At 31.0% G+C, this 14,520-nt stretch overlaps 1 protein-coding gene across 15 annotated transcripts in view; it reads right to left on the minus strand.

The window, feature by feature from the left end:
* Positions 1-14,520, minus strand: part of LOC115215203 (protein lev-9) — a 731,789-nt gene that overhangs the window by 240,881 nt on the left and 476,388 nt on the right. For 10 of the 15 annotated variants that reach the window (XM_036505264.1, XM_036505266.1, XM_036505263.1 and 7 more), the window contains one exon: positions 13,917-14,096. The exons of the other annotated variants lie outside the window; for them this stretch is intronic. In XM_036505264.1, the coding sequence (XP_036361157.1) occupies positions 13,917-14,096 (180 nt within the window). The remainder of the gene's footprint in view (positions 1-13,916; positions 14,097-14,520) is intronic. 15 annotated transcript variants of the gene reach the window in all.

The following is a 14,520-nucleotide window of genomic DNA, read 5'->3' on the forward strand; positions in this document are numbered from 1 at the left end:
TCATGGCTAACCACATTGGGGAGGGGGTGTTACTGTAGCTTTATGGCCCCAAGAGATCTTCGTCTCTAGCTGGCTTTAGACACAATATCAGTGTCTTTGGAGTATTTGCAAAGGGAAGTCATCCCTTCCTCGCAAGCCTGAGTGATACGCTCGAACTAGTTTCGGGATTGTTGTCCCATGTCAACGGGCTGTAACCACCAGGTCGCGATGAAAGTGAAGGCCCCTTTGCAAATACATATAAGTTTTCCTTACGAACAGTAAGCATAATTAGTAAGCATCTTACAGTAAGCATCTTATCATGGCTAACCACATATAAAGCTACAGTAACACCCCCTCCCCAATGTGGTTAGTCATGATAAGATGGCTTCTATACTTTACATTATCGAGCGATTACTGTTTCAATCTCATTCTGAGATTTAATTATGCTTACTGTTCGTTTTTCGACATCAGTGGCAGACGCCATTATATATATATATATATATATATATATATATATATATACGTATATGCAGTAAATTGACATTAGATAGATTTCTGGAAAGCAATTATATATATATAAACATATATATATATATATATATATACGTATATGCAGTAAATTGACATTAGATAGATTGCAGGAAAGCATGAATTGAGCAACAAACCTGAAGCTTTGGAACTAAACCAAATCAGCAATAACGGGTTTAGGTGTAAAGGAATAAAATTACATTTTTGTCTAATTCGATGATGATGATTCCATAAGTTAGAAGCCTGTTCTAAAAGACGCAAATTTGAACAGAAGACAGAAATATATTTAAGTTGCAGTTAATCTTCCACGCCTAACGATTTTGAGTTATCAGAATTTTCTTATTTTATGGACTTGTACATGATCTAAAAATTTCTAAGCTCTAGATAATCATGATGGGCTCATTCTGTGAATTGTCTTTTTTCTCCAGCGAATGAATGAATAACAATTTGAAAGTTTGTATTCCAGTTGTAGCATCCACTGCAGCGGTAAATTTCCTGTATCATTTTACTTTAATCCTGAATCATAATTCCTCATTAGGAGATCAAAAATACTCCATTTAACGTCAACATACAATTCAATCACGTACCGTACATCCCCAAGTATCTGCAAGTAAGCATCAGTAAGAAGATAATGTGTTTATTCTTCGAACTTTCACGTCTTATCTAACAATACTTATGTTCTCCAGAATCCTATAAATGTTTGTAATCCTTTTTCTTGTTTCTCATATGTCAAATATACTTTCGAATTACTTTGACGTTTTCCTGATGGTGATGCAGAACAGAATTGCGTGTTATCATGTGTGTCTCTTCAAGAGCTGCATGCTAATCCTATAAACTATTATTTTTAATATTATTATTATTATTATTATTATTATTATTATTATTATTAGTGTAAACTAATGAAGCCTTAAAATGAACTTGATACCAAGTACTTAGCATATAATTAAAAAAGCAAGTATTGCTGTATTTTCGTAGAGTCTTTCAGTTAAAAAGCATTAAAGAATTTTACAGGGGCACGGAAAACATTCCTGATGTAATGCAAAATCCTGCATACCACAATGCAAAAACACTTCAAACAAAATGTAGCTCATAAGCATTTCCCAAACTATATATATTTTTGAACCTCCATAACCAATCACAAGCGGCAAATGTTGTATACCGAGATTTTTCCATCATAAAAATTTCGAATAAGATATATGTTTAGAAGGCAGTTCTGGTAACTTTACACGCACCAACACACAGTTCCGTATCACCCCAAAACATTTTTTTGAATTTGAGAGACGAAAGAGCGATTACCTTCATCCATCTTTGTGTTAGATAAACCCAATCATTGAAAAACCATCAGAGATATTTCACCTCATCCATACATAGAATCGCCATGTCTAACGCCGTTCTGATACAATCTTACTTAAAAAATGAAGTAGAGAAAAATTCGACATACTGACAAATGATAAAATTTTCCTCGATATTGTAAAATAACTTTCCTTGATGCATGAGAGACAACAAAACATGACCTATACTACTTAAACTCTTTAAATTATCAGAGCACTTTAAAACCTTCACTGTTTACGCCGCCAGAAAGAAATGGATTATGTTTATCAACTTTTTCAAATAAATTCAGCAAAGAATCTAACAGACGCTATTTTCTAGTAGGCAGTTGACTAAAGTAACTGTAGCACGTGAATCGTATCACTATTTACATATTAAACGCGTTACAGTTGTACAGCAGCCCTGTGATCAAAGTTTTATCAGTTATGATAACTTTTGATAACCCATTCCTCTTTTCAGGAATATCTTTTTCTCGGACACTATACTTTGTGTGAGTTTCCTTCATTGAAAAAAAAAAAAAAACAGTTGTAATATGACGTACACTTGAATGGTATTTGACTACGGCAATTAACCTAGTAGATGCATACTCATAAGCTGGAAAGCAAGTAATGAAATTACAACAACTGCTCATGCCATCTGATCTTTAAAAAATCAACTAAAGTAAACCATGTTTTTGCTTCCAAGCTCGTTGTTTCCTTTCATGTTTGCATCTCATCTACTTCCATCAGATATAATTGCAAATCAGGCAAATGGAATGGTGACGAAAAGAAGAATATTTAACGTACGAGTGTAACCAACAAGATGAATGGAACAAAAACTTCAGATGCATGTGTCTTTATAAAGTACGACAAAAAAAAGAAGCAAGCAGGAAAATGGAGAAAAAAATCGTAGCTATGCAGAATATTGTGGAAATCTACGTAGGCTGCTTTAGAGTCAAATATATTATCCAATTATAGAGGAAAACAAGTGTGAATTAAGTATTTCAATATTAAATAGATGACGGTCTCTTCAAAAGTAGATTACTATTTACGCATTCAGATTTATAAGACTATTGTGATTTATACTGAACATACATAGAAACGTTCAAAAATAGTATATTTCATGTGTCTCGTAGCAATGTTAAATTTCTTAACTGCCAATATACTTTTTTATGTAAGTCCACTATATGTGTGTGTGTTTGTATGTTCATGTTTGTGTTTATATGTGATGTGTATTCACACACACACACCCACACATATAGATATATATATACATATATATATATATACACATATGTGTGTATGTATGTGTGATATGTATTCATATAAAGTATTATACATATAAATAAATAAATAGATATATATATATATATATGTTTGTATATATATATATATATATATATATATATATATATATATATATATATATTTATATAAAATTCATATATTCACATATATATGTATGTATGTATATGTATAATATGTGTAACTGCTTGAGAGCGTTTGAGAGAGTATATCTGCATATGTCGGTGCTAATACAAATTGGCGTTCCCAGCGACAAATTTTAATTTATAACGAAAGTTTTCATATCTACGTATAAAGACACTTGTATGTATAGATACATATATTTATTCATGTGTGTGTGTACCTACATGTAGTCTAATTTACGAATACTCTCGTATTTCTACACTGATTGTTACATAATTATGTATCAACCGATAGATATATATATCGGTTTCAAATTTTGTCACAAGGCCAGCAATTTCGCGTCAGGGTGTAAGTCGAATATACATCGACATCAATGTAGAACTGGCATTTATTTTAGCGTTCCCGAAATGACGAAAAAGCAGAATGGACTTTGGCAGAAATTAAATTCCAAACATAAAGACGGATTAAATACCCCTAATCATAATATTCAGCGTGTTAATGATTCTGCATGTTCCCAGCTTTAACCGATAAAAAATATATCAATATATACGCTCCAAAAATTTGCATGCAATTTGTGATAAGTATATTATAATTGATATTCCATAACAGATTCAAATTATGTTTTAGATTTCTCAAATATACGGAATTCCAATAACCTATATATAAAAATTACGAAATAACATCATGTGGTAGAAACATTCTTTTCCGAACTTAACTCTTGTGTCACTATCTAGAGAAAATGAAAAATGTTTAAGCTTTACAGTATATGTGTTATAATTTTCAGCTTAAAAGAAATTTCCTTTCATCCTTCGAGGTGGATGAAATAAGTATTAGTTGAACATTTGTGTCAGTGTAATCGACCTACCTCCTGTCGCAAAATCGCAAGCCTTGTCTGCATAGTAAAAAGAATTATTAGATATGCTCAGCGATCATACTCTACCCAGTTAGCAAAACTTTAGAATGATCACTATATATATATATATATAAATTAGATAAAACCACCTTTTATCAATTCAAAATGAACAATTAAATTACACCATCTAGAAAATTACATATAATAGAAATATAAAAAATGAAATAGCAATAATATACCGATGATTAAGTAAATTGCAAAATAATAATAAAAACGTATATATTTGGATATTATTAGTTACTACTTCCATCGAAGAGAGTGAAGCAGATTATGAGGAATACGGGATAGTATAAAGGAAAAATAGTCATAAGTGTATGAGGGTCGATAGCAACTGTTACCATGAAGGCATATATAACTTAAGAGTTATAGAACTTCGTTATATCGTCAGATGAATTTTTATTTGTATTTTCTCCATATATTTATATATATTCAGTGTGCAGATAGCACGTTTTGCGGCACACGTCACTTAAACGAGATTTTACGTAGTTTCGTTTCGATGATAATATAGTTTAAAATAATGCATTTTTATAGAAATAACAGAGCTGTAGGCCTCCATTTTACTCCTCATTGCTCAGGTATTTAAAAAATGTGTTGTACAATGTTTACGTACAAATTATTGTATAGTAAAATATATTAAATCTAAAAACACAGAATTTACATGAATCATTCAACATACATAAATATAGAGTTGATTCAAGATTGTATAACAATGCATCGTTGTAAGATTGTAAGGAGGACATCGGGGTATTATTAAGTACGATCATTTTCTATTATAATAAAAACAATCTCAATAAATGCATCGTCAAAGTGTGAGAAAGAATATGTTACTCCGCATTCATTTATGTGTTAATTATACAATTAGTGCACTTTTCTACATCTTGCTAACAAACTTCTAATGCCTCATTTTTAATATTCCCTTGTGCAGTGTTTTTGACACTTTATAACTCACTTTTAAGAAATAAAGAAAGAAGTTAAGACAATTTTGATGTTCTTAAATGCTGACATTTTGTTTCTTCTCGTTATAATTGTTTATGTTCGAACACATGATCTCAGATCCAATCTTTCGCGCATGGAAAGCATCTTCAAATAAACAGAAAACGAAAGAAGCAATAAATGTTTATGGTAAGGGTTACCAACAGTATTTAGCTCTGTATTCATTATATGATAGATTGGTATAATGTTGGATAACACAGCTGGATACCTTTGAAAATCAGTGTCCAAATTCTAAGGAAATAAACTTCGATTACTATTTGTCGTAAGTGTTCAGTGAAAATATATTGCTCTATTCAGGGAACCAAGATAAAAGTGTGAAAAACAACGTCACATTCATTAATGCACGTTTGCATTTTTGTATAATGCACATGCGTTTTGGCATAATATATTTGCACTGAGAGAAAATAATTTAAACTCGTTTTCGTGCCTCAGTAAGAAAATCAGAAATGATTACTGAAAATCGCATTAGATTACAAATAATTTCTTAAGTTACAAGAAAATCTATTTTCCTGTGGGTTTTCAATACGTGTGCATCTGGCGCATTCTGTTCGTATAAAGAAAGTATTTTCTGAAATTAATTAGAGCGTTGGTGTTTTATATCGATTTTTATAAATATCCTTTATATTATCACTTTTTATATGAATTCATATTAAATGCTAAGAAACGCAAAAATAATGTAACGAGTGCTTTATAAGCTCTTTCATTAAATATCTATCAAGTGGTTATCTTAATCAGAGACTTAGGGAAACATTTAGAAAAATATTGGCCATTTCTTAATTGGTTTAGAGAAGAAACATACTTATCAGCCTGTGTTAATGAATAGAATAAAGCAGCTTTACAAATTCCAAACGTGTGTTGGGGTTGAGAGGTAAAAATATCTTACAGTTGTTCAGTATTCATTGATTAATTCAATAGCGCAAGAAGGTAGTTCTAAAATGTACAGCTTAACTTATCGTCTTGTATTTCAATTAGTCTTATCCCCATCAAATATAATTAATTTAAATGTGTGTGCATGTGTGTCTATGTAAATATATATATATATTTATATGTGTGTGTGTGCGTGTGTTTGTGTGTATGCGTGTGTGTGTGTGTGTTTGTGTATGTGTGTGCATATAAATATGAACGCATATGCATGCAGTGTGATTTCCTTCACATAAATAGTGTGTGATTCGTTATTAACTCTCTTAAAAGGCACAAAGCGGGCATGACCCCACTGGTAAGCTTGCTCAAGTCTCCGTTTATGGAATGGATTCTTGATGTATGCTATTTACATTGTGTTTCAATGATGAATAATAAGAGAAAAATCAGGGTAAACCAAGGTTAGTGTCATCTGCATAAGAGTGGGTTTTGATATATTCGGCAGTAAGTAAACTATTCGTGTATAGACAAAAGAGTATAATGGATGGAACGAAACACCGTGGACACCAAGGTCGGACAGCCACAATATTACGATGACATATGTAGTTTCTGGTACAAGGCATGAGATTTAGGTGCAGTCTGTAGGCGGGAACGTTTGATAAGAGATCTGCTTGCACAATATTTTCGTGAGTCTTTACAGCTTTGTAGAATAACAGCATTGCTTTCACTGCACTTCTCTAAAGTACGAGCTCATTGGGAAATTACATAAAGAGTAGGGTTCCAGTGGAGCTCCCTCCGCGAAAGCCTTACTTCTGGTTAGTAAAGAATGGTATAGGCTTAAAACGATGAAGAGTATCATTGTTATCTCCATTTATGTGGGCAATGATAAAAGTTTGAATCATGGTGCTTGATGGAACGGAGGGTTTGACCCATAGACGTAGAAAAAATTAGGAAAAGATCAAGGTATATGGTGCATCATTATAACGGTTTCTAATGCGTATATGAGATTAAAAACTTGGCCTAAATTGTTCAAAACAGCGAAGCATTCAACAGCTATATCGACACCATCCAGATAGGGAGTAATGTGAAAATCCACGTGAAGGTATGAGCCTTGATTTACTGAGGACGGCGATTCCGTTGAGGAGAGTGGTGACTTTAAGAATCTCTCAAAGCCTATAGAGACACTCTGATGGTTACCTCCAAGTTAACGTCTACAAGGAATTGCTTGCACAGTGTCTGTATGTTATCTGAGCAGACAGAAAATGAATGTAACTGGAAAATGAATTGCATAAGTGAATCGGATGTAATAGTCTGAGAGTATTTTGCAAAATTCTAGGATTTGATATAGACTTCTACCAAGGTCGCTGGAGTCGATGACATTCTCATATTTCAAGATGTTAAACCAATATTCGTTTGCAGGCTTCTTATGATTTATTTTCATATAGAGGTTACGGTATTGAATTACTCATATTAATGAGTAATTCAAAAGACTGGTTGAAATGTTTGGGGAGAATAAGCTCAGAGAGACTTGTAGCGAACTTGCAGTCATAATCATATGTCAAAGAGTAACAAATAGTGTACAATTATATTGTATAACTCAGTACTATTGAATATGGCGTTCAGTTATACAATAACCATACATTAAGCCAACTATCATGAACTTATTTTGATGGAGTAAAAGGGAAGTTAAATATCGCCAAGGATTTAAAGATAAATTCCCATAGGAACCTAACAAAGGTGATTATCTTAACTGGCGCCACAAAATTATTTATAAATATGATAAAATGGAAAATGCTTGAAGTTTCAATATCAAGAGTAAACAATTTAGTGTAATTTAGTCTATGTTTCAAAAATATTTCCCTGTTCAACATTTTCTTATATTTTTTCTGTTGTGACAAAATTGGTAAAATGTTTGGATTATTTCATCCACTAAGCTGATACAGACCATTAAGAGCCTAACGATTCTTTCAAATATCCTATAATACTCCTACACTCCAGTGTAAGCACATGCTCTTTGATGTACCTAGTATCACGCATACATACTAACACACACACACCACGTTACCGACACACTTGCACATACCTACTCACATAGGAGATACTTCCAGCATAATGAATATCACGATTACAATTATTCAATGAAAGCAATGCTTTAAAGTTTTAGTTGAGGGCTTAACACATATAGAGGTTTATTAAATTATTTTTATCTTTATCCATGGATCACCTTGAAGACAGTTAAAGAGAATTCATAATCCCTGTCTATTCAGTAGGCTCATGTGAGCCACTCGTTTTCTTTCTCTGTGTAACTTATGCGTGCGTGTGGGTTTGTATACATGACTATATATGTACACGCTCACCCATGTACAAGCACATACTCACCATGTACATGCACACACACGCACAGAGTCACATATAACGATAACAAAAATATAATTATATGAATATATCTAATTATCCATAAATGTATACGACTATATACATTGACTAGTTGCATAGCTATTTACCATCCATATACACATTTAAAGTAATACGTAGATTAAACAAGAAAACAAAAAAAATATAGGAAAAATATTAATTCTTCCCTAAGCTTTATACATTTCGTATTTCGCTATAATATTATTCATATTTTTTATCCTGAAAGAGCAATAAAGACCTCACCAAGGTACGTTGTATTGTTTATTTTTCTCCTCTACCATAAATTAAATATTTTATTTTCTCCTTGTGCATATTATTTTCTGCCAATCATATATTGTCATGATGAGGTATATTTCTTTTGCCTACGAGATTATTCATCAAGAACATATATGAAATAAAAGAAATATATTCCATAACGGAAACCAACAAGAGACGTTAGTAATAAGATCGAATAATGGAAAATAATGCAGAGAAAGAAGTAAGAGTGATAGAATAAGAGAGAATAAGAGTCATGAAGATATAAGAAAAAGACATAAGAACTGGATCGATATAAGTTGAAGTCATAGACAAACACCATAGAGAAAAGAATGCTACTGACAATATGAAAGATCGTTATGCATGCATGCAAAAATCACAGAGATGCATACACATTATACGCATAAATGTAAACAGATTATATATAAGATTCACTCACACACGTGGCTATATATTCATATCTATGCGTACACATTTAGCAACAGATACATGTACATTTATTCATATGCAATATTTATGGCATATATATCTGTTTTTATATATATGTATATACATACATACATATATATATATACATTCACAGATATACATATATACATATGTTTATATATATATAAGCGCGTATGTATATACGTATGTATATATATATATATATATATATATATATATATATATATATATATATATAGACATGAATACACACGCACTCAAGTATATCTGTCTATAGGGTTTTATTGGCGTCATTGTTTAGTAACTGTTTACTTATAGAAATATGCCATTCAATGATTCAATAGTAGTTATTGAAAATAAATTTGAACTTACACTCTTGGCCACTATTAGTTCTCTGTTGAAACTGAGCTTCCCTATGATGCTAAGGCAAGACACGACACGGAGCATACCAAATAGTTTATGGGAACACGGAACAGATAACAGGATTAAATAATAATGTTAGGTTGTACTCAGTACTAGTAGCAGAGGAATAGTCAGTGTACAAATATCAAACTATCAATCTAGTAGCACACTACTTTATTAAAACATCTGTTACTTTATGATGTGCTAAAACTCTATGTTATGCTAAAACAATATACTGACATCTAATACGTTGAAATGCAAGCGTGATGGTGTTGTTTTTGTTTATACATTTAATCGTGTTCTTCGCAGAGTCACAGAAACTCACATACGCTATCAGAGCATTTAACATTACGCTAATGGATTTTCTCATTACTTTGACACGGAAGCATTCATATGAAATCAGAACAAGAACAATAGAAGACCATGATTTTAACATATGGTCAAGGCATTAACATAAATTGACTCTAACACCTAATCGCACTATTCATCAACAGCGTAAAAGTATTGTCCATACATGATCCGAAACCGAACAATAATGTTTATAAATATTTGATATTAGTATAAAGTTACATTGAATTTAATATGTTATTAAAGCATTATAATACAGCTTGTATAATACATTTTTCTAGCTAGATTAACAATAAATAAAATTTAGTTTTTTAAAAATAACTCAAACGTAGCATTAAACCATTGATATGATTGCAACATTAAGGCACAACGTGCCAAATACCAAATAGCATTGTTTCTAATATAAATCCCGTGGTTTCTAATATACGACTGCAGTTTTGGAATCAAAAAGATTCTAATATATGACAACGGCGTTGCTTCATGATGGTTCAGACATGTGATCCATCAGAAATATTGGGTGTTGTTCAAATTGAAACTACGGATTATAAATCTAAAGAAATGTAAGGTAGCATATTAGATATGTTTAAATTAAATATATGTATAATGCATCAGACATCTGATACATACCTCGCTTATTCACAAGACCATATCAAGAAATCTACCAAATGAACTGATAAGGTTGAAAATAATATTCATTCCTAAATAACTGAGCACACATAGAGACGTACAAAATTATGTATAACCACATGTACAATCACACGGACATATATATATATATATATATATATATATATATATATATATATATATATACATATATATATATATACACACATACATATGTATATACATACATATATACATACATTATATATATATATATACACATATATATACATGCATTAATTTGACACTGAATTATTGGAAGTCCACCTGAAGATTGTCGATCAAGACTAGAAACGATTGTAGTGGCGGTTTTTTTTACTATTTATTAAAATTTTATGTATTAATTAAGTCTTTCCTTGTTTGTTTTGCAAAATAGTGGTTTTGTCTCGAATAATATTTTATATATATATATATATATGTATGTATGTATATATATACATAAAGTTATGCCATACTACAATTTATATCTACAGATATATAATCAATGTGTGCGTGCAAAATCTAGATAAAGTAATAGATGAAGTGTCAAAGTAAGAATTTGTGCGCGTACACGGGATTTTTAATCCTTCTGTACAGGTATTGTCGGTTAAATACATGATGACTATATGCAATAATTTTTTATGATAAAAATCTGCTATCGCATGTGTGTGTGTGTGTAACTATATCTGTACATGTAAGTTTTTGCTTGCCTAAATGTATGCATAGCTTTGGTTGGGGATATATTTTTGTCTGCATGTATATATATGTAATGCATCATTTCACCGTTTTCAAATTCATCTATGACATTGAATTTTCTGTATGCACTAATAAAAACACGAATGTTTCGCAGGGCAAATGAAGACTTGATTATACTGAATATGCTGCGAATAAGTATACGGGATTTGAGCAAGTTCGAATGAAATGAATGCGCGACACGCGACACCAAATGTATTACTAAATTAATATCAAGGAGTTGTAGTAAATATTTTATTAATTAAAATGATTTGAAGTTTGTTTTCAAGCGTTAACTATACGTTAAATATAGATAACCACTTTGATATCTTTTCATAATTAGCATGTTTGTTAAAGCAATAATATGAATATATTATGTTATTTTGAATTATGATTTAAGACAGAAACGTGATTTTGATGTTTATAAATTGTCTACGCTTCTTTTAATTCTTATTTACCTATTAATTATGGTATATAATATATAAGCACTAGAACACAGGCTCTGATTTAAACTTGCCATTTTAAGTTAAATTTTCCCAACCCTCATGCGGCGTGCGTGTTTCCGTGAATTGTGATGCATAATGAAACGCCCATCAATGGCATATCACATATTCACACATTCAAACAACATACATATATGTATATATTGATTTCATTCAGTAGACTAAATTTTGTCATTGATCATAAAGGAATTTAGTTGATTAATCAAATGCAACATGTTGCTGGAAGATTTTCAATGACTGAATAGTGTTTGTGTCAGGGGCAACATGATCGGATCTATTATGCTATAGTATGTTGTAAGGCACTGAGGTGACAATGTAAATTATATGACACATTCAGCGGCCTTTTTCTTAAATGACAGAGCGAAATATAACTTCGCTGAAATTGGTAAATCAAATCATAAATCTCTCCTAAAGGGATTATCTAGACATACGTATATAAAACTTATATAACAAAATATACATACGCACATACGTACATACATTCCTTACATGCATACATTCATATATATACATATACATACATACATACACATACACACACATATGTATATATATATATATAATATATATATATATATATATATATATATATATATATATATCTTTGTGTATGCATGTGTGTGTGTGTGTGCGTATATATGTATGAATATGCGAACTTTGCAATATTTCATTACTTGTTTTGTAAATGTATTCGAGGTCGTACTGGTGGACGTGGTAGCATACAGTTACGTCATTTGTTTAATCTTCGTATTCTGCACAATATTTGTATTAGTTTAACTGTAATGAAGGCAAGAAGGAGCTATTTTGGGGTCCACTACAATAGATTAAACACACCACAATCACACATACACAGAAACATAGACATGCACACATATAAACACTCAGTATATTCGCATCCTCATTAATGTGTTCGATATATACATATACATATACATATACATTCACACAAGTGCACGCACAGACACAGACACATACACATATGTATGAAAGCATAAAGATGGAATGTCTAAATAAGTATGTTATATAATGTTTGAATATATCATGTGTTAGAGGATAAAGTGAAACCAGTCGCCAGCCGGGATCACATTTTTTTCGAGGTTTTTTGACTCCTTTTGTTGAGTTTTTGTCAGCCGCTGAAACTAAGAAATACATATGCAACAACTAAAATTTTAATTCATATAAATCTACATGTTTTCCACAAACAATTTATCATCTTTCTGAATTACATACAAACACACGTCTAGGAAGAAAACAGTATAATGAAGGATTATGTCATTGAATGAAATATAGACACATGCATTTATTGAAATTGTAACACATTGTCAAAACAAAATTATATTCATATAAGCAGTGATAATATTCTCAAGGACTATAGCTATTATGTGCACTTGTAAATTATTCTATGCATTACACATTGACATGCAAACAGAAATCTCAGTATAAATAATGTTGTTTGTAGATTTTTCAATTTATTATGAATAACGATATTGTGACTCATTTAACAGAGAAGCACAGAAGTTAGCTGCTGGCAATATATTATCTGGTTAGGTTTAGAATGTTTTCATTAGCTAATGGATACACAGATTTGTATTAAGTGCGGTCTGCATGCAATACTGTTGATTATATATATATATAAATGTTACATGATGCATAAATGTGACATTAAGTGTGTGTCTGCATCTTCATATTAATATTTAAAAATTAGTTTGTTTACGCACCGACCTCAAAAATCAATCTTGCTAACATAAGATGCTATTTATCTTCTGCGTGATATACATGCATATTAAAATACATATTAGATGGTTATTTATAGGATGGTTATTTAAGATTATGCATTCATGATTAAGGTATTTATAAATATGCATATGAAATATATAACAAGAATATCCAATTGCCAGCGCCACCTAATGTTTTAGAAGTAATTTACTGTATAATTATTACATTATCATATTTAATGTGCAATTAGTCTGTTTACTATATCAGCTGAGGTAAAAGATGCTAGTTGTTTGCTATGATTTATTTAAAATGAAATATTATAATTAAAGGATTTAAAATTTACATTATATATAAATATTCTTATACTACCGATAACTTATATAATAATATTAACATGATGTTACATTTCTGTGTTTGTGTCCTCAGATATAGAATCTCACTTACCTCTCTCGCAACTCGGCTCCATTCCGTCCCATGTGCCATCTGGCCGACACGTCCGTGTGGCCCGTCCCGCAAGATGGAATCCTTGGAAACATGAGTACTGAGCCTTGGAGGCAATCATACTTGGCGGGAGAATTTCAACACGCCCATTCTCTATCTGAGGCAGGAGTGGACACCCAGCATCTATGGATACGAACGGCACAGGTGAACTTTCTAGACTAGGTGCAGTTTTAAAATTAATATTATCATTATTTCCACCCATCTTAATTTAATATGAATACCTACATATATTAAATTGTGTTGTTTTTTAGTGTGGTATTGTATATATGTGTGTGTGCTCCTAATTAATGTTCATGCATATATTATGTAAGCAAAAAGATTAGAAACATGCCCTTCTATTTTTATTAATATTATCTAATCTAAACATATATCTAATCTAGACATGTATCTAATCTAAACAATAACATAAACACAATAAATACAAACAAAAACGCAATCATAACAATCTTAATATGAATTTTTTTCTTCTTTAAAATAATATGGCAGATGCATTCATTTTTGAGAAAAAATTAAACGCCAATAAATAAATATATTAATAAATAAACAA

Source organism: Octopus sinensis, linkage group LG8 (genome assembly GCF_006345805.1).
Source record: "Octopus sinensis linkage group LG8, ASM634580v1, whole genome shotgun sequence".
Lineage (NCBI taxonomy): Eukaryota > Metazoa > Mollusca > Cephalopoda > Octopoda > Octopodidae > Octopus > Octopus sinensis.